At 42.5% G+C, this 19,934-nt stretch overlaps 3 protein-coding genes across 12 annotated transcripts in view; 2 read left to right on the top strand and 1 right to left on the bottom strand.

The window, feature by feature from the left end:
• The window catches only part of UBA7 (ubiquitin like modifier activating enzyme 7), a 60,173-nt gene extending 44,071 nt beyond the window's left edge, over positions 1-16,102 (bottom strand). For 3 of the 9 annotated variants that reach the window (XR_009153824.1, XR_009153825.1, XR_009153826.1), the window contains exons 1-10: positions 15,445-16,102; positions 11,986-12,062; positions 10,914-11,082; positions 8,986-9,120; positions 7,904-8,010; positions 7,581-7,671; positions 5,714-5,852; positions 4,533-4,633; positions 3,036-3,182; positions 2,758-2,910 (exon numbers count right to left, since the gene is read on the bottom strand). Coding sequence is in view for 6 of the 9 variants with exons in the window: in XM_058172711.1 (XP_058028694.1) it covers positions 2,758-2,910; positions 3,036-3,182; positions 4,533-4,633; positions 5,714-5,852; positions 7,581-7,671; positions 7,904-8,010; positions 8,986-9,120; positions 10,914-11,082; positions 11,986-12,041 (1,098 nt within the window). In the remaining 3 variants the exon portion in view is untranslated. Of the gene's footprint in view, positions 1-2,757; positions 2,911-3,035; positions 3,183-4,532; positions 4,634-5,713; positions 5,853-7,580; positions 7,672-7,903; positions 8,011-8,985; positions 9,121-10,913; positions 11,083-11,942; positions 12,063-15,444 lie in introns of those variants that run through there. The other 6 variants (XM_058172711.1, XM_058172713.1, XM_058172707.1 and 3 more) reach the window with 4 other exon arrangements.
• The window catches only part of AMIGO3 (adhesion molecule with Ig like domain 3), a 245,955-nt gene that overhangs the window by 170,810 nt on the left and 55,211 nt on the right, over positions 1-19,934 (top strand). The gene's annotated exons all lie outside the window — the stretch shown is intronic.
• On the top strand, positions 16,189-19,928 carry TCTA (T cell leukemia translocation altered). The gene is made up of 3 exons (XM_058172744.1): positions 16,189-16,512; positions 18,339-18,393; positions 18,532-19,928. Exons 1-3 carry the CDS (start codon positions 16,275-16,277, stop codon positions 18,572-18,574), a joined length of 336 nt encoding a protein of 111 aa, XP_058028727.1. The 5' UTR covers positions 16,189-16,274; the 3' UTR covers positions 18,575-19,928.

The following is a 19,934-nucleotide window of genomic DNA, read 5'->3' as shown; positions in this document are numbered from 1 at the left end:
TTGGTAGATGGACAACACCGGAGTTAAAGCAAAAACTATGCTAGTGTGAGTAGTAAAAATTATCATTCAATAATCTTTAACTGTCATCTTTCTTAACAATACCTTGGACAATCTATGAGTAGTATACATCTTCCTTGGTTGAATTCTCAGATTAGAAAAATCCAGCTTTTATATGCCCTCTTGGTAGAGCAGGGATCCCCAACCCCCGGTGTGTGGACTGGCACTAGTCCATGGTCCATTGAAAACCAGGCCACAAAAGTGGCGGGCAGGCATGTGAAGCTCCATTTGTGCACATGAAACCATTCCCTCCCTTCACTGCCGCCATCTGCCTCCCCTTCCGCTACTGGTTCTCAGAGCCGGAAAGATCGGAGACCACTGCACTAGAGGATCTGTGAGTCCACCATTCCAGATGAACAGGGAGGAAAAACAAAATAAAGACATACCAGGAATATCATGTTATCTGGCTCCAAAATTACAGCTAAATATTATGAAAGAAACATCTTGAACATTAAAAGATATGTCCAGACTGAAAATGACCGAACTTGCTTAATCATGCCTCTATTTAAAAAAATATATAGTGGGCATCCTTCACTGGTAAACCCAATACTAAAGCCAGTTAATGGCAGTCTGAAAGCTAAATTTCAGTACTGGGCCCAAAGCAAGTAGGATGTCAACTCTGAAGCAAACCTGGCTGAAGCCATCCTGTGCTGCCTCATAGTTGCCATGAAGCCAGAGGGGGAAGGGAGGGGGGAAGTATATAGCTCAGCTAACAGTCAAAACAAAAAGTTTTCCTTTGGGAACCAAGGTGATTGTAACAGGTGGCTGTTGAAGAAGGAGATGAGCCTGCCATCCATCTTCATTGGACAATGTGACCGGTGATACCTGGGAAGGCGGATTTTACTCTTTTAATTAGGTAAAAACCATAGGAACTGTTAAGAGTTGGTTTTCACTGGCTGTGCCAGTATGATGTATCCAATAAACATGTTCTTTGAGGAATCTACCTGCCTCTGAGTTCTGCTTTCAATGGATGCCTTATTCGAGAACAGTGACATAGGATACCTGCAATTCTCAATGGGAAGCCCAAGACGGCTCCTTTAGGAACAAGCACAAAATGATTAGCAGAGCCATTACAATGGATGGAAAAGTCATGCAGCTTCAAAACTATTTCTTTTAGTTTCCTGTAAGAATTAATAGTTATTCCTAATATTGTATGCTGCCCTCACATATTCAAAACACTTTGTGTATTTTATTAATTAATCCTTTCAAGAATCATGTATGTTAAGCCAATAGTATGCTTCTCTACTTTTTTTTTTTTTGCACATGAGGAATATTGAGGTTGAAAAAGACTGGCTTGCCTAGGGCACATATTGAATTCCCAAAAGAGGTGAAACCTACTTCCTGATTTATAGCTTTTTTAAGCTGCTACTTTATATTCTCTAGCATGATTATTAATTATTGTGGGTATAACCTACATTGAACTTATCCAGTAGCTCAAGGCAGGGTATCTAATATTCCCCCTCCCGTTTTAACCTTGCAATCAGTTTGTGAAGTTTACTATGCTGAGAGAGAGAGTGAATATATCATTGAATGAGAACTTGAATCTCGGTTTACCAAATCCAGTTTTTTTTAATCACTGGACCACTGGCTTTTTATTCACAGGCCATGTCTTAGCAGAATTTCCCTAACGCTTAATAAAATGTCCTTAATAATTAAAGGTTTGGGCATAAAGTTTCCAATAATTATCTGATAAAAATTCAGTTTAGCATAACATGGAAATCCATCAGAAATATCTATGGGAAATGATTGCAGATGGCATGTGGACTACAATTCCTTTAATAGATGGAATTTTTGGGAACCACAGGTAGCCTCTGTCTTATGTCCATTCACTTAATTATGGTCTAGAAAGAGTTCCCTTCCATGTATGGAGGGGAGCTGAACTCCTTCAGTTGGCAGCTCTTTCAGCCAGCCCCCAGAGACAAGGAGGAGCAGAAGCAAAACAGAGAGTCAGTGCAGTAAGGTAAGAAGCATGGGGTCCCTCAGGCAGGTGCCAAGGGATTGCTAAGCGTTGAAGTCATGTGACACCACACTTAATGGCAGTGTTGCTTAGCAATGGAGATTTTGTTCCAGGTTCCCGTCATTAACCAAGGACTAGCTGTATGCCATACTGTGATATCACTAGCAGCAGCTAAGAGGAGCAGAGAAGGAAAAGGAAAGGAAAGGAAAGGAAAGGAAAGGAAAGGAAAGGAAAGGAAAGGAAAGGAAAGGAAAGGAAAGGAAAGGAAAGGATAGGACTGAAGGGTTCATTAGGGCAATGCTCGGCTAAGAGTTACTGAAGAGAGGAAAAGGGGTAACACAGACCAGATTTTACCTACTCTTAAGTCTTGTTCTACTTGTCTTTAGAATGAGAATAAATCCTTGGTATTCATCTTGAATTGACATTCTTCCTCCCCCCTCTCCCCTCCAATTAATTGGTTAAATGAAAGTTTAACTACAATGAGTATGGACATTTAAAATCTTGGTATTTCTCCATATAACTGTGCATATATTCCAAAGTATTCACTTTCTATCTTACCACAAATCCTTTTTTCTTTTCCCATTTTGCTTTCATTTTTGTTATTTCCCTTTCCTATTTGTTTTCATTTTCTTTTTAAAACCATATTTTACTTGATGGTTAATTACTGTTTGTCTCTTTAATGTTTTTTTTTTTAAAAAAGCAATCAAATCAGTCATTCAACCTCTGCCTGTTCTCCCACTCACCTTTAGGACTTCCTGGGCAGCAAGGCCTCCAATAAGGCTATTCATAGGGCTCAGATCCCCCATACATCCATACGAAAATGTCCGTATAAGGTTCTCTTGTTCCTGATCCATAATTGGAAACTCCACCAGCTCGACTAACATGTCTGCATCTGCCTGCCAAGGAATAATTACTGAAGTTGAAGAAAAGATTTGGCTGGGGAAGGGAAAGGAAAGGGAAGAGAAGGGAAGAGGAAAGGGAAAAAAGTAAATAGCTGGATAGGTAGGTAAGCCAGACTTACCCGATTCTGAGGGCTAGGAAGTCGACCAAATTTATTCTGGAATGTGTGAAGTGCCTGAAAGGCTGCATGAAGAATGCGATAACGAAACATTTTCTTTCTACCTTGGGTATTGATCTTCGGATTAGCCATGGAGGCTCGCAGAGACTTCTAGGAATATCGAGAAATAAGCAAAAAGGGAAAGCTGAATCTAATAACCCATCTTTTCTCTCAGATACCATATCTCAAGAAAGCGTTCTCCTGCCCCAAGAATATGTGAAGCCCAGCTAGCTCAGGAACATCTACCCCAGCAAGCCTCAGATTTTTGAATTTTAAATCCAACATCACCGTTGGATTGCAGACAAAGAACTGCAGAGAGAGACAAAAAGCCCTCTTTTACAAGAAATTATATACTAGTAAACACTTTATCAGCTATGGCAGAAATCCCCAAACCCGCTCTGTGGCCTGGGACCATGCCATGACCTGTTGGGAACCAGGCTGTGCAAGTGGTGGTCGAGCACGCAAGTGAAGCTCCATTTGCACAAGTGGAAGGCACACACACAAAAACATCATCCCCCTGCCCCGCCACCCCCGCTGCTGGTCCGCAGAACCAGAAAAGTTGGAGACCGCTGAGCTATGGTACTTTTGAAGTACATGAAGAAATTGAATAATATTGTTGACATTCATTTTTACTAATACAGTTATACAATAATGAACAAGACATGGGGCTGAGCTTGCATTTACCATTGAAATGCATTTACCATTTTTTCCTAAGTACAAACCACAAAATATATACAATGAGAGACAGAGAGTACTATCTACCCTCAGTGATCCAATCCTGAACTCCAGGAAAGAATGAGATGCTTAGCTTGTTTTGCCTCAATACTCTCCGCTAGAAAAGGGGTGTGCTGCCATTCTCTCTCTCTCTCTCTCTCTCTCTCTCTCTCTCTCTCTCTCGTGTGTGTGTGTGTGTGTGTGTGTGTGTGTTTTAAGATCTGAAGAGGGGAAGTAGTGACATGTAACAGAAGACTGTTGTATGTCACTACTGATAAATGTGCCATTGATCTACAGTGACTTTTAAGTTGAACTCAGACAGATGTCCTTCCCAGCTTGACTCAACCTGGAGCAAAGCTGAGATTTTCTGCATGCAGCATGTATTATACTATTGAGTTGCTGGCCAGCAGTTTCCTACACAGAATTTCATATCCCAAGCAAGCAAGCTCAGCTTACTCTAACCTTTCTCAAACAGGCACTCTACTTCCCAGCCTCATTTCAACTGGAAGATGTACGGTGTTAATTCATTATGAAAGGATCAATCATCTAAAAATCTCAGGAAAGCAAAAAGTTGAGGGAAGCCTATTTTACTCTCTTCCCTATGAAATAATACTGTACATCTCACAATTCTTAGCTAGAGCAACATACTTGTTCAAAGAATCAGTCATTTCTGTAAAGTATCCTGAAAAGAAGAACTCCATTTTTCAAAATTCCCAATAAATGTATAATTCAGAAATGAGAACTTACAAAGGAGTGTTTTTGAGGCATCTTGACTTGAGTGATAATCCCACCATGTTGGTATGGGGAAAAGGAAGATGTATCTCCAATTTCCAGGGTGTATTTTTGCTCTAAAAACAGAGCAAAAAGATTCAGGTTCAATTGCTAAAAATGTAACCTTTGCAGTTCAGTTTTTTTCTGAGTTTGCAAGTGTTTTGGTTTCATGAAAAATATTTTAAACCTCCACATTGAAGTCTCACAACTTTCCTTAATGTTCCTATCAACACCACTACTATACTATTCTGTCATTTTTCTCTTATATAGATAGTCCTCGAATTATGACCACAATTGATCCCAAAATTTTATGCTGCTAAGTAAAACATATGTTAAGTGAGTTTGCCCCGTTTTATGACTTTTCTTGCCACAATTGTTAAGTGAATTGTTGCATTTGTTAAGTTAGTAACATGGTTGTTAAGTGAATCTGGATTCCCCATTGACTTTCCTTGTCAGAAGGGCACAAAAGCTGATCATATGACCCTGGGGTACTGCAACCGTTATAAATATGAGCCAGTTGCCAAGCATCTGAATTTTGATCATGTGACCATGGGGATGCTGCAATGGTCATAAGTGTGAAAAATGGTCATAAGTCACTTTTTAAGTGCTATTGTAACTTCAAGCAGTCACTAAATGAACTGTTGTAAGTCAAGTACTACCTGTATACTCTTCACTAGCTCAACTTCTTGATGGATTTTCCATATTAATCCTCCAGTATTTTATGAACACTGGGAAGCGGTGGCTCAGTGGCTAAGATGCTGAGCTTGTTGATCAAAAGGTTGGCAGTTCAGCGGTTCGAATCCCTAGTGCTGCGTAACGGGGTGAGCTCCTGTTACTTGTCCCAGCTTCTGCCAACCTAGCAGTTCGAAAGCACGTAAAAAATGCAAGTAGAAAAAATAGGGACCATCTTTGGTGGGAAGGTAACAGCGTTCCATGCACCTTTGGTATATAGTCATGCTGGCTACATGACCATGGAGACGTCTTTGGACAGCGCTGGCTCTTTGGCTTTGAAATGGAGATGAGCACCACCCCCTAGAGTCAGGAACGACTAGCACATATGTGCGAGGGGAACCTTTACCTTATTTTATGAACATGTTCCGCATTCAAGTAAGAAAGACACATGGAGCCACTAAGGGAAAGAAAAAATGTTCTGTTACCTTTCACACAAATCTGGCGTGGCTTAGAACCATTCAGTTGTGTCATCCCTTCAATCTCAGAGAACATCACCCAGTCGCCATCCGTAAAGTGATGTCCCTGCTCATCATCCTGGGCCACAGACAAGAGACCAGGATTACCCTGAATAAAAGAGAGAAATCTGAGATTAATTATCAATCTTCCCTTTCAGCATGATCAACCTATTTCCTCTCCAGTCATTTGGACTCCAATATAAAATGCACTCCAAGTCCAATACCTTGCAATATCAATAAAATTGACAAGGGTTAATTTATAATAGTCCAGCTATAGGAAAAAAATCAGGCTGCTTGGCTTACCTCCACCCCGGCCCCTGCTTTTCAGCTTGAGAGGGAATAGTTGCTTTGTATTAGTATTTTACTATTTAGTATTTATTAGATTTTTATACCGCTCTTCTCCCGAAGGACTCAGGGTGGTTCACAGCCACAATAAAAAAAATAACAATGTACAGATAAAAACAGAGATTAAAAAACTTATTATATGTTGGCAAAGATTTAAAACATTATACCATTAAAAACCCCATAAAATTTGTATCAGATATAAATATTAAAATTCAAACTCTTTAAAATTTTAAAATTTAAAATTTTTAAGCCAGTCCCGCGCGAATAAACAAATACGTCTTCAGCTCGCGGCGAAAGGTCCGAAAGTCAGGCAGTTGACGCAGTCCAGGGGGAAGTTCGTTCCAGAGGGTGGGAGCCCCCACAAAGAAGGACCTTCCCCTGGGGGCACCAGCCGACATTGCTTGGCGGACGGCACCCTGAGAAGTCCCTCTCTGTGTGAGCGTACGGGTCGGTGGGAGGCGTTTGGTAGCAGTAGGCGGTCCCGTAAGTACCCTGGCCCTAAGCCATGGAGCGCTTTAAAGGTAGTAACCAGAACCTTAAAGTGCACCCGAGAGACCACAGGTAGCCAGTGCAGCCTGCGCCGGAGTGGTGTTACATGGGAGCCACCCGCGCAGCTGCATTCTGAACTAACTGGAGCCTCCGGATGCTCTTCAAGGAGAGCCCCATGTAGAGAGCATTGCAATAATCCAAGCGAGAGGTAACAAGAGCATGAGTGACCGTGCATAGGACATCCCGGTCAAGGAAGGGGCGCAACTGGCGGACCAGGCGGACCTGGTAAAAAGCTCTCCTGGAGACGGTACAGTGGGAATGAGCTGGGATTTCACATAAATATAAGCCCCTTGTCATGACATTATTCATTGTTTAGATCCGTGATGGCGAACCTATGGCACGCCTGGCACAGGTGACATATGGAGCCATATCGGTGGGCACACAAGCATTGCCCTACATCAGCTGCAGGGCATACATGCATGCTGGCTAGCTGATTTTCAGGCCTTCCAGGCCCACCGGAAGTCAGGAAACAGACTGTTTCTGGCCTCTGGAAGGCCTGGGGGGGAGGGGAGGCCGTTTTCGCCCTCCTCAGGCTTCTAGAAAGCCCCTGGAGCCTGGGGAGGGCAAAAAATGGGCCTACCGGGCCCATTGTGCCATCGCGTGCCAAAAGTGGGGGGAACACAGGGGTGGTGGTGCATTGAATTATGGGTATGGGCACACGTGTGCATGACCCCCCCACGCTCCCCACGCTTTTGGCATGCGTGATGGCATGCTTTTGGCAAAAAGTTTAGCCATCAGTGGTTTAGATGATTTCCCTGGACCAAAATCAGACACTATCTCCTGATAATCCCTTTATAAAAAATAAACATGGGGGCTGTCTGAATTATGAGTAGAAAAGTAATACAGAAAATAGAGTGGTTGTAAAAAGACATTAGCTTGGTTTGCACAGGATGCGATTGTATATTGGGTAAAACAGCTATTGTATCACAGTGAAGGAAGTTACCAAGGTGATGTGTTCAATGGCAGCAGATGCAGGGTCAACTTCTGAAGGATCATACACCACATGCTTGTCTCCAAAATCACAAAAAACCTGTCTGGAGTCAAGAGAAAGACAAAAATAAGTCATGCTTCAAATGATGCATTTGATTTATGTGCCACCCTTAGAAATACCTAACAAACATATAGACCAGCAGTAATTTTCAACCACAGGGTCTTCCTATTAAAAAAAAAAAAAGTATCTCTGCAATGTTCCATCATTATTTATGTAAATTTTCCATCTCCTTGATCCCTTCCTAGAAAAAGGACAACCTGTTCATCCATACATACCCAGCCAGGCCCTTTGTGTTAGCTAGGACAAAGCAAATTTGATTGGCATGGCAGAAATCACTGATATCCAGCTGTTCCTTCAAGGATGAGTTGGTCAGAACCACAACCTGGAATAGATTGGATGTGGAGGTTCAGAGAATAAGCCACATTAAGGAATATCCAATCACAGAGAATGACCGGGAGCACATTCTCCAAACATACGCTCTCATATGTTTAATGTACACAGCACATCTATCCATGTTAGTCATGGCAACTGCATAGGAAGATTTCCAACTCTTTTTCAGATACGACTCCTAGTCAAAAGGGCCTCTGGTGGCGCAGCAGACTAAGCAGTCTGTTATTAACACAGCTGCTTGCAATTACTGCAAGTTCAAGTCCCACCAGGCCCAAGGTTGACTCAGCCTTCCATCCTTTATAAGGTAGGTAAAATGAGGACCCAGATTGTTGGGGGCAATAAGTTGATTTTGTATATAATATACAAATGGATGAAGACTATTGTTTGACACAGTGTAAGCCGCCCTGAGTCTTCGGAGAAGGGCGGGATATAAATTCAAATGAAAAAAAATCTTATAATTCTTTTAGAAAATTTACCATAAAGTTACAGCTGACAGAAATACTTGAGATGGATTGACAAGCTTGCTACTACTGCAGCATGAAGAACAGAAAGACGGTCCTCTGTGGCTCAGGCTGTAAGATAGCCTGTTATTAAAACACAGCTGCCTGCAATTACTGCAGGTTCTAGTCCCACCAGGCCCAAGGTTGACTCAGCCTTCCATCCTTTATAAGGTAGGTAAAATGAGGACCCAGATTGTTGGGGGCAATAAGTTGATTTTGTATATAATATACAAATAGAATGAGACTATTGCCTTACACACTGTAAGCCGCCCTGAGTCTTCGGAGAAGGGCGGGATATAAATGTAAACCAAAAAAAAAAAAGAAAAAAGAAAAAAAAAACTCTTCCATCCGTTCAGATAGATCCCACCTAATGGCTAGCTTTCATTGCTTCTATCTAGCATGGCTAAAATTGCTTCTTCTCCCTTATTTCTCACCTCCATGACATGAGACACATAACTCTGCCTTACCTTGAATGTAGTCAAGAAGTTCTCCGTCAGTTCACTGGTGTGGGGGATCACCTCAACATTGCTATTTAACTTGGAGAGATGTTTCTGGGAAACCATAGCTCGGTTTTGCCCCAAATCGTTCTCTGACAGGTAGAACTATAGAGACACAGCAATGCAAAACGTAAAGAAAAGTCTTTTGCATAATTCTTTGCCACCAATAAAACAGCATTTTTACCCTTTTCTTGCCTTATTTTACTGTCAGATGCACTACACTGTCTAATAGCATATTATGGAACGGACTTTTACATCTCCATTTCCAGCAGCATACAATGTGTGCATTCAGCAGTGTTTTTCAATCTTGGTAAATTTAAGGTAGATGGATTACATCTCCCAGAATTCCCTCTGACTGGGGAATTCTGGGAGTTGAAGTCCATCCATCTTAAAGTTGCTAAGGTTGAAAAATACTGCACTATACACTGTGTATGAAACACAGTAGCTGTAATACTGCAGGAGTGTAAGATACGAAAGAGAATGATAAATAGCAGGATCCTAGAATATCTTAACACTGATTCTAAATTAATCTTTTATGAAAGTTAAGAGTCTAATACTTTAGCATTTCTCATTCTGACAACTTTTAATGGGAGTAACAACTGATTCATTAAACTTCCCAAATTAGGCAATCTTTTAGAATCCCATGGCTATATCATTCATTCAGCCATGTATTGTATAGAATTAAATTACCAACAATTATCTGTTATTAAATGAGCAAAAATCAGGACTAATTGAGAATCCAGATGGCATGTTGGGAAATTGGGTCGTATCACACACTTAGAAAACTGTTTTTAAATGATAGGCATTCCTTCAATTTTGTACCTCTATCTGCCACACACTCCTTCTTCCAGCTTAGAAGAGAAGTGAAAGCAATTGCCCTGTATGAAGATCTGTTTCTTCTGACCAGATCTGGGGAGAGCCACAATCAACCAGGGTGAAGGTGGGGGGGGGGGAGAATCACACTGTCTTGCTGGCACCATTTGTAAGTTAAGGTAGCATGAAAAAGGGGGAAATGATATGGTAATACTAGGGGGAGGGGTTGGGAAGAGGCTTAAGGTTATTTGAGCCATCTGCAGGGGTTCTGATCTACTCCCAGAGATCTGAGTGGAGACCAATGTCCCTTCTGGGCTGAAGAAGATGGACCACTTTTCTTTAGACAGAAGGATTTGGAGAACAAGGTACTTCCAATTCTCCTGCACAAGAAATGTGCCGTTTTTTTTGTGCTAAGAAAGAAGGAGATGAATTCCAAAGTTGTTTTGGATAGTGAGGTGAGTGGCATATAAATGTAATTAATTAATATTCCCCACCTCCTTCTCCACAGAAAGAAATACTCTCTGTAAAGGAGACTATGAATGACTTTAGAAATTGATAACATATGGATAAATGCATGTATATGCACACATGGTGTCTATCAGAGGTGGGTTTCAGCAGGGTCTGACCAATTCTGGAGAACCGGTAGCGGAACTTTTGAGTAGTTTGGAGAACTGGTAATAAAAATTCTGACTGGCCCCACCCCCATCTATTCTCTGCCTCCTGAGTCCCAGCTGATCAGGAAGAAATGGGGATTTTGCAGTAACCTTCCCCTGGAGTGGGGAGGGAATGGAGATTTTACAGTATTCTTCCCCTGGAGTGGGATGGGAATGGAGATTTTACAGTATCCTTCCTCTGCCACGCCATGGCTTGCCCACCAAACCACACCCACAGAACCGGTAGTAAAAAAAATTGAAACCCACCACTGGTATCTATGGATCTATATATACTACATATAAACTTGTGGAAAAGTAGCTACAGCAGAATAAAATCTGCACAGAATGTGTGAGCAGAACCAAAGGAAGACCTGTGCTGTGCCTTGCAATTGCTCTCTCATATTTGTTAGGCAAAATCAGTAAACTGCATACCTGTGAGGACAGGTCACTCCATTGAGCATCATCCTGGTCATGGAGTGTGACAGATTTCACGCCTGCAAGAATCACATTCTTGGCAATCTCGACTCCCAACCCCGTCATTCCAGAAACCAGCACTGTTGCTGTAGCCATCTTCTGCATGGCCTCATGCCCGAGTACATAGCTGGAACAAAAACATCACAATGATGCAAATGCCAAGCCTGAACAGCAAACTGCACGCTTGTTCTTCTTCAACTGCACTTTTACCCTGATCTTGGTTTTCTCTGCCAATTAACACTCTCTTATTTTTCTTCCATCTGTCATTATGCATTTTATGCATGGAATGACCTCAGGAGACAAGGAGAGCCAAAAGCTGGACAAGCGGCATGTATAAAGTATCTCAGCTCAAAGGGTTTCCCACAGGACGGCTGTGGTAAACGTTTCAGAAAGGACCTTCTCTAATTTTCCATAAAGGGACAAGTGGTGGGGGGAAGAAACAAAATTCTGCAAAATTCTGTTAATGTAACCTTACAATAAAGATAGAGGTGGTTTTCCTGCTTGCACTTCTTGTCAGGACTACCTCGCACTGTTAACAGTTGTCTTAATCCCCAGATTCTTCTCCAAAATAAATTCCACCAGATGCTCACTCATTATCCAACTACTCTCAGTCACCAAGAGGTCTCTATTACACCAGTTCTTGAGCAGTAGTTCACATTCCTCCAGAGGTGGGTTTCAGCAGGTTCTGATCAGTTCTGGACAACTGGTAGTGGAAATTTTGAATAGTTTGGAGAACTGGTAGTAAAAATTCTGACTGGCCCCGCCCCCATCTATTCTCTGCCTCCCGAGTCCCAGCTGATTGGGAGGAAATGGGGATTTGCAGTAACCTTTCTCTGGAGTGGGGTAGGAATGGAGATTTTACAGTATCCTTCCCTTGGAGTGGGGTTAGAATGGAGATTTTACAGTATCCTTCCTCTGCCATGCCCACCAAGCCACGCCCACCAAGCCACACCCACAGAACTGGTAGTAAAAAAAATTGAAACCCACCACTGCTATTCCTCCCACTTTTGCATCCCGTTATCAGACTCACAGTTGGCGGGAATACAATTCCTCGTCGATCTTCGGAAGGTTCTCTGTGGCACCCATTCTGATCCTGCTTCTTCTGTACTGTCAGGGGCAAAAACAAGGGAGGACCAAGGCATTGAATCAGGCTATTGGGAAGTCTTGATTCATGAACTTATTGTCCAGGCACCAATCATGGCTGTGCTTATTAAACTGATGGAGAGAATTGTCCTCTCCTCCTCTGGTATCAGAGAAGCCCCAAGCCTGTTAACTTTTCACAAGGGCATTAAGACCATGATGCTTCAGAGGGCTGAAGGAGTCACTTTAATCCTTTCCTGATGAGGATGGTGTTTTGGCTCTTTCTTAAAACATTAGGTGTGATTGATCACATTTTTATTATTTTTTATGATTGTTTAGCTGTATCTAGTTTTAACCCTATTACTATTTTGATGCAAGTTGTTCAAAGTCAGTCGTGATTGGAATGGTATAACTTAGTACAATATTTCTTGAAATTTTCTTCTTTCGAGACCCCTTCCCACGCTAAAAAAAATTGTGGAAGATCCCAAAATAGCATTTCTTTGCACTTATCATTTATAGCATTAAGAATGAAAATTGATGCCTTTACACAGTATTTATTTGTTGAATAATGTAAAAATACCTAGATAAAATACTTTTCAGAGGGAAAATCTATTTTTTAAAACAAATTATTTTTAAAAAATGGAAAGAGTTTTAATTCTTTTGCAAATGTTTTCAGTATTTGGCAAATAATTTTGATTTTGAGGACCCCTGGGGAGGTCTTGGGGGCTCCCAGGAGTTCTATGGACCACACTTAAAAAAACACTGGCTTACTAAAATAAATTAAATTTAAATAGAAAGCAAGTCCCAAGAGGGGGCAGGATCGGACTGACCTTGTCTAGGTTCAGAGGTTCAACAGAATTAGGAATTAACCTAATTAATTCTGGAGTGGAAATCACCAGAGAATTCTAAAGGTTGCAGGCTGATCTGGGAAATTGAAACACATTCTGGAAAAAGGCAATAACAAGCCACTTCTGTACAGTTGCCAGGAAAAATGCATGAATGTAGAGCCACATTAATCGGACTGGCAGGTGACTATCTTTTACATGGATAAATAGTGGTGGTTCTGATGGGTGTTGCAGCCCACCAAGGGCAGGTTTCTCAGCCAGTTTTAACACCTCCCATTGATTTCCCTTCTACTTCCCCTGAGTGCCATACAATCAAGTAAGGGAGGCACAACCTTGGGGCTCATTGGCAGAGGGGACCTGGCCCAACTTCCTTCCTGCTCCATGTAATCTTTAAAACAAACAAAGGGTCATGTTGAACCTCAACAGGTGGGGCTATTGTACTGTATTATGGTCACAAAAATCTGGACAAACACTAATGAAAATTTGAAAGTGTTTTCTACGTCTCTTTGTGCCGACTGCCACATCTGGATCATCTGGATTTTCAGCCCATATATGATGATGACTACATATGGAAACTACTCAGCCAGCCTGGCAAGCAATTTTAAAAGCTCAGAACAAGTAGAGCAATTGAGATCCTGCTTCAGTTCATACACAGAAGGTAACGCAGGTGTTTCAGGGTGCCCTTCTAGGAATAAATCAGTATGATCATTGCACGGGGATAATGCAATGTAATCTCCGTAATAATAATGCAATCTCCGGATCCCTGCACAAGTGGATAGCCACGTTCCTGTCCAACAGCCAACAAATAGTCAAAATAGGGAGGGCCCATTCAAATCCGGCACCTGTTAACAGCGGTGTCCCCCAAGGCAGCGTTTTAGGACCCACACTCTTTCTGCTTTATATCAATGACCTATGTGATCATATTAAAAGCAGCTGTGTTGTCTTCGCTGATGATGTAAAATTATTTAACACCACTGACGATCCTGCTAAGTAATCCTACAAAGTGACTTTGACTATGTGTCTGAATAGTCACATAATTGGCCAACTCCAAATCTCAACTAATAAATGCTCTGTCCTACACATTGGCAAAAAAATCAGAACAACAAATACAAGCTGGGCGGAAATGATCTCGTAGACGACTCTCACTCTGTCAAGGACCTAGGAGTACTCATCTCAAACGATCTAAGCCACAGAGCTCACTGTAACAGCATTGCCAAAAAGGCATTAAGAATTGTTAACCTAATCTTGCCAAATTTTTTCTCTGGTAACATTGTATTGCTAACTAGGGCATACAAAACCTTTGCCAGACCAATTCTTGAATACAGCTCATCCGCCTGGAATCCACACTGTATATCAGACATTAACACGACTGAGCGGGTCCAGAGGTATTTCACGAGAAGAGTACTCCACTCCTTTACTCACAATAGAATCCCTTATGCCACCAGATTTGAAATTCTGGGCTTGGACAATCTGGAACTGCGCTGCCTGCAGTCTGATCTAGGCATAGTACACAAAATTGTCTACTACAACGTCTTACCTTTCAGCGACTTCTTCAGCTTCAACCACAATAATACACAGGCAAACAATCGATACAAACTCAAGGTAAACCTCCCCAAACTCAATTGCAGAAAATATGACTTCAGCAACAGTGGTCAACGCCTGGAATGCTCTACCCGACCCCGTTGTTACAGCCTCAAACCCTCACACCACCTACCTCAAACTGTCTACCGTGGACCTCACCCCATTCCTAAGACATTCGTAAAGGGGGCATGCATAAGCGCACTAGTATGCCTACTGTCCCCGTCTTACTATCCCCATTTATCTGAACTTACTTCCTTTGTTTACGTTTATGTTTATACCTATACTTGCTATCTTGTACATGTTTGACAAATAAACGCAAGAAGAAGGAGTTTCCAGAAGAGCGAATATAATGAAAAGTACTGAAATGATTAGAGGTGAAAATGAAATGAGGCAACAATGGAGTTTGTATGGGAATGATAAGAGAAATATCAGAGACTGAATTTGAAACAAATACTATAAATGTTTGGGTCCCCAAAAGTATTAAGTTAAGAAAAAATCTTAAGTCAAACAAGAAATAAAAGGCAAAAGAAAATAATACAAGATGAGTAAACAAGGAAATCACAAGCATCATAGAATTAAACAGGATTAAATTGGTTAGGTAACAATTTATTTATCATTAAAGTTATACAAATGAATATTTATACTATTTTAAGCATTGCAGGTCAATAACTGTAAATATCAGCAGCAATAATGAAAATAGCATAAAACCATTAAGAAAGAATCATGCATCTTTACAGAAAAAGATCTACCCTTCTTTAACACATCTTTTAACGATAATATTAAAACTTCATGTTAAGAAAACCCCAAATTTCACATAATTTCTTAAATGTTATTTCAATACGACTACGTTGACTTGGATTCCGAGGAGCGCCTCTGATGCTCCTGGGTTGGCTGATGAAGGTTTTCGATCTAGCTCATCCCACAGCCATTCACAGCAACAGAGCGCAATGTTTTGCCATTCAGAGAAAATTAAAAAACCTTACCCACGAAGGGAGAAACTTTCGTGCTTCTCCCCACCCGAAATCCAGCAGCTCCGGGCGGAAGAACCCTGGAAAGTGGCAAAATCCGCCTCCTTTTGGCAAGAAGTAGGAAAACGAAAACGAAAGTGATCGCTTCTCGGGAACTGAGCAGGAACAGATAACAATTGCTCGATGCCTTTTCGCTGCAGCTCCGATGGGAGTTTTTTTAAGAGTTAAGGCGGTGCTTTAAAATGACTTCAATGCATGATTTCTTTCTTTCTTCCTTTCCTTTCCTTTCCTTTCCTTTCCTTTCTCTCGCCTTCCTTCCTCCCTTTTCCTGGACAACCTGCAGTACCTAACGGTATTGACGTTGCTTATATAAAAATGCAACTATTTAACGACTGAATTTGCTCTTTTAAATCGTTTCTCCAAACGAACCCGATTTGGTCCTTTTTCTTGGTTGAAGATCGCACAGGCTGCCTTCCTTCCACGACTTCTCGGCACTTAAAACATTTGAGTAAAATACAGGGAATCGCTGCATAACAAGGATAAAATCAGTAAACTTCGGGAAAACTGTGTTCCGTGCGATCGCATCCCACGCTCACATGTTGCTCCGGTCTCTGAATCCCGCGCGGCACCTTGCGCAAAGATTTGGCTCCGTTCGCCGCTCCTAAGCTAAGGAACGCCGAGCGCTCGTGTAATAAGGATACATGCCGACTCTTTCTGCTGGGAGGGGTTTGCAAGTTGCCTCCAGCGCATGCGCAGTGAAGAGCCGCTGACAGTTTTGTTTGGATTTGTGGCGCAGCGCTGAGCCCTTGTGGGTCTCGCCATTGTGCGAGCGGCGGGTGGGTTTGATGGCGGCTGAGGCTGAGGCTGGGGCCGACCCCGCTTCCGCGGAGTGGGAGGCCCCCACGCGCGTGTTGCGGGCTCTCACCTGGCTCGGCCAGGAGTTCCTGTCGGACTGGGAGGCCCAGGACTTGCGGGCCGCCCTCTTCCAGCTGCTGCTGCTCTGGCTGGTGGTGAGCTTGCTCGGCATCCAGGTGGCCTGGCGGGTCTACGGGAACACCGTCACCAGCCTCTACTACCAGCAAGGTAGGGCTCCCCGCAGAAGCCCCTTCCCTGCCCTGCGCTGAGTCCACCCCGGTAGGCTTTTCCCCCTGCGCGCACCCACGATTCACTCCTGGGGCTCCCATCGACTCCTGTTGGGTGGTGCGGGTGGGAGATCAGCCCGGGTCTCCTCCCTGCCCCGCGTGGAGAACCCGGTCCAGGGAAGGGGTCGATCTTGACTCCTTGCCTGCCAGCCTTGCCAGAGACCAGGTAGGAAGCCCAGCCAGGTAATTCTACTTTATTGCAGAATTACTTTATTGTAAGGTTACATTGGCAGAATCGCGCGACTCTGAACACACATATATATCTTTCCCCGGGTCCCCGATCCCCATTACAGCTCAAGTAACTCAGGACTTAACTCTTCTGAGCCACTTGACCTGTCTACATGGCTCCTGCGGGCTAAGTTGCCTTTTATTTGACTACTGTTCCCTTGGCTGCAGGTCTTTGCCAAGGTCATTCCCACCTATCATTACATTGCCCCAAGGAGTTAGTGATGAAGCCCTGGCCAGAATGATCTGCCAGGCCAGGTCGGTTCTTCCAGCCTCTCTGGCAGCTGAGTTGACCTGGGTGTTGGTGGTGGGAGAGAAGCAATAAGGCAGTGAGGGAATCATATCGGATATGGGGTTCTTCTATCCCATCCCTGAGAGGTCTTTAACTAGTTGCTGGCCAGTTCTGTTACCAAGCATTAGTCTATTCTGGCTAAGTTGTCCTAAAAATACTTATTTTTCACTCCATCCTGAATGCCAGTTCTGTTACCAATTCCCCCCACCCCCCCAGCCATTTGTAAAAAGTATGCACAATGGTTGGGCAACAAGTGTTACAGTGTCCTCTATCTGTGATCAAGCACTTCTGATACTGAGGCATCTTTTAAGATTAATTTGCACTCTGCAGAGAGAAACATGGCATCATTGAATTCTGCAGCGTTATTAAATTGACATTTGTGGATGTGCAACTCCAAGGAAGCTAGTTTTGCCTTAACTCCTCCAACAGGCAATTCCACAATTGTGAGGACATTGCCCATGAATATCGTAATACTCTAGAAATTGATTTTGGCAGAGCATAGCAAGGGGAGCGGGGAGGGGAAGAGAGTAAACATTCCAAAAGTATTTCTTACACTCGTATTGTAAAAGGTGAACATTCTCCTACTTTGCAGAATCTATTATTTTTCCCCAGAGTAGGCTATGGAAGTTTAGTAATGAATTATTAGTTATTGCAAAATTTTTGCTGTTTGTGTCTATAGTTTAACTTGGCCTTATTCTAGTTTTATTCTATTTAATAGGGTATTCATATTAGATGCTATGGATGTCTAATTTAGGCTCCAATGACTGAGAACGGCCGTGTGTGACCTGGAGGGCTAGGCTGCAGGGGAACTGGATAGGTGCCCAACTCGTGCTTTTCAAAGTGCTTGTCAGGTCTTCTCTGTGGTCTTTATAAAACAGGTTTAGTGTTGTTTTCTGAAAGGACACTAGAGCTTTGTTTAAAAACTCAGGGTTAGCACTTTCTTGAGAACACACTAGTTGTGCACTGTGCAAATTTAGAAAAAAAGAGACAGCTTCTGCCCCTGGGTATTGTTGCTTCTTTCACTAGAGAACATTGGAGAGTTTCCACTGTGTCTGCTGACAAATGATTCCGTGTGGCCATATTTTTTACTATTTTTATTAGGGGTCGGAGTATTGTGCTACTAGTATCCTTAAAGTCATTTCAGTAAATATTTTGCAAGACAAAAGGGACACAGGAGTCCTCCAAAGGAGCAGGACAATAGGAGCTGAAGGATTTTAGTTGCCCATTCTTCTTCTTATTCTTCTTTCCAGGTACTGGAGGACAGAATGGAGAAACTCCAGATGGCTCTTCACACTTTTCTATGTGGTGAGTTGCTTTATTTGTTAAACTGGTCATCATCGTTATAATGGCATCAGTGGTTTGGGGCTATCAACCCCGGAGGAAAAACACAGTTTGCATTTCTTAAATGTTTTGATATGGTTGGATTTTCTTTTTTAAATTTAGGGAGAGCACAAGCAACACAAATACAAAAACACATCGAGAGTAACGAGAGGTGACCAAGCCAGGCTCCTGCTGCACCAGGAGCACAGAGGATGGGGATGCTTGCCTGCCTGCCCACTCAGAGGCCTTGCTGATTCAGTGCAAAGGGAAAGTGCAATCAAAATTGTCATTTCTCCCATGCTATGGTTTAGTTGCTGGCCATCACTGGTGCTGTGAGGACTGCTCCTATCCGTCCAGTTGCCAAGCTCTGAATCTCAGGATTGCTTTACTCAGGTTCGGGAAGCTGCAATTCCCCCCCACCCCCCAATTACATTATTTTCTTTGTTCTTCTATGTGCCACAAACCTATCTGCAGACTGACCTCCAGCCTATCTTTTCTCAGCATTAAATTGCTGGCACAGACCTCATTTCTTTCTGTTGTGGTTCTTGAAGTCCTCTGGCCCTGAGCCAGCTTCTGCTTAGAAAGGACACAGGCTCATTTTTCCAGTTGAGCATGAATCATCAGTTGCCATCTTATTCTGAGTAGTTTAGGCCTAACATAAACTGGAGTCTGAGTCAGCAGTAGCCAGTTGTATTGGCCCACAGCTTGAGAACTCCCAAGATATATGGCCAATCATTGGAGATTCTCAGAGTTGTTCTTTACATTTGGTAGGATTGGAGAAATCTAGCCTGGGCATTTTTTTTAAAAAAAATGTCTTCCTACCTCTGTCAGCTTTGTAGGTAGTATGGGCTAATGACTTCCTGGAGCTCAACACTTTCTAGAATAGTTCTGCTCGCAATCCATAAGCCATTGTGCTTATGACTTGAAGGACTGAGATGAAGCTGCTCTATAATTGTGTGATCAAAGAGGTGCTGATGCAATATTGGGCTTTTCTTTTCTCTGCCGTGTGCTGCCACTTATTGCAGAGTTTGTAATATACAGATTATAAAGATGTAATTAAAAAAAAAGTAGCTTGGTTGTTATTGTAGCCATTGCATGTGAACTGCATTTTATTTGTTAAGGGCCATGCTACCTACTGAGCAGAAAAACATCCACATTTTTATTTTTAAAAAATTGAAGGGGAGACGTGCAACTTTTCATGTTCTTCTCCTAAATTTCTTTCCATGGAGCTAATATTAATTTTAAATGGAAGCTAACAATGTTTTTGCCCCATCAGCTCCTGTAAATACTGCAGCCTGTTTCTGTTTGCAAAGTTTTGGTTCACATATGCTTTCAAGAAAGTTATGCCTTTATGGATTAAATTAGGAATGAGGTAGCTCTGAACTGTCTGTCGAAGAGGATGGTAGCACCTAGCTGACCTTGGAAAAACTAGACTAAGTTGATCCTGCCTAGTACTTAGATGGAAGACCACCTGGAATGCTAGCGCTATGAACTGGCCAGAAAACAAAAAGCAAAAATGACATCTA

The sequence above is a fragment of the Ahaetulla prasina genome, chromosome 2 (genome assembly GCF_028640845.1).
Source record: "Ahaetulla prasina isolate Xishuangbanna chromosome 2, ASM2864084v1, whole genome shotgun sequence".
NCBI classification, from domain to species: Eukaryota; Metazoa; Chordata; class Lepidosauria; order Squamata; family Colubridae; genus Ahaetulla; species Ahaetulla prasina.
The sequence above is the reverse complement of the archived record's forward strand: the minus strand, read 5'-3'. Positions and strand labels throughout refer to the sequence as shown.

Coding starts and splice junctions, on each gene's coding strand:
- TCTA (XM_058172744.1), top strand. CDS start 16,275: ATGGCGGCTGAGGCTGAGGCTGGGGCCGACCCCGCTTCCGCGGAGTGG. Junction 16,513..18,338: donor CAGCCTCTACTACCAGCAAG/GTAGGGCTCCCC, acceptor TCTTCTTTCCAG/GTACTGGAGGACAGAATGGA. Junction 18,394..18,531: donor TCTTCACACTTTTCTATGTG/GTGAGTTGCTTT, acceptor TTTTAAATTTAG/GGAGAGCACAAGCAACACAA.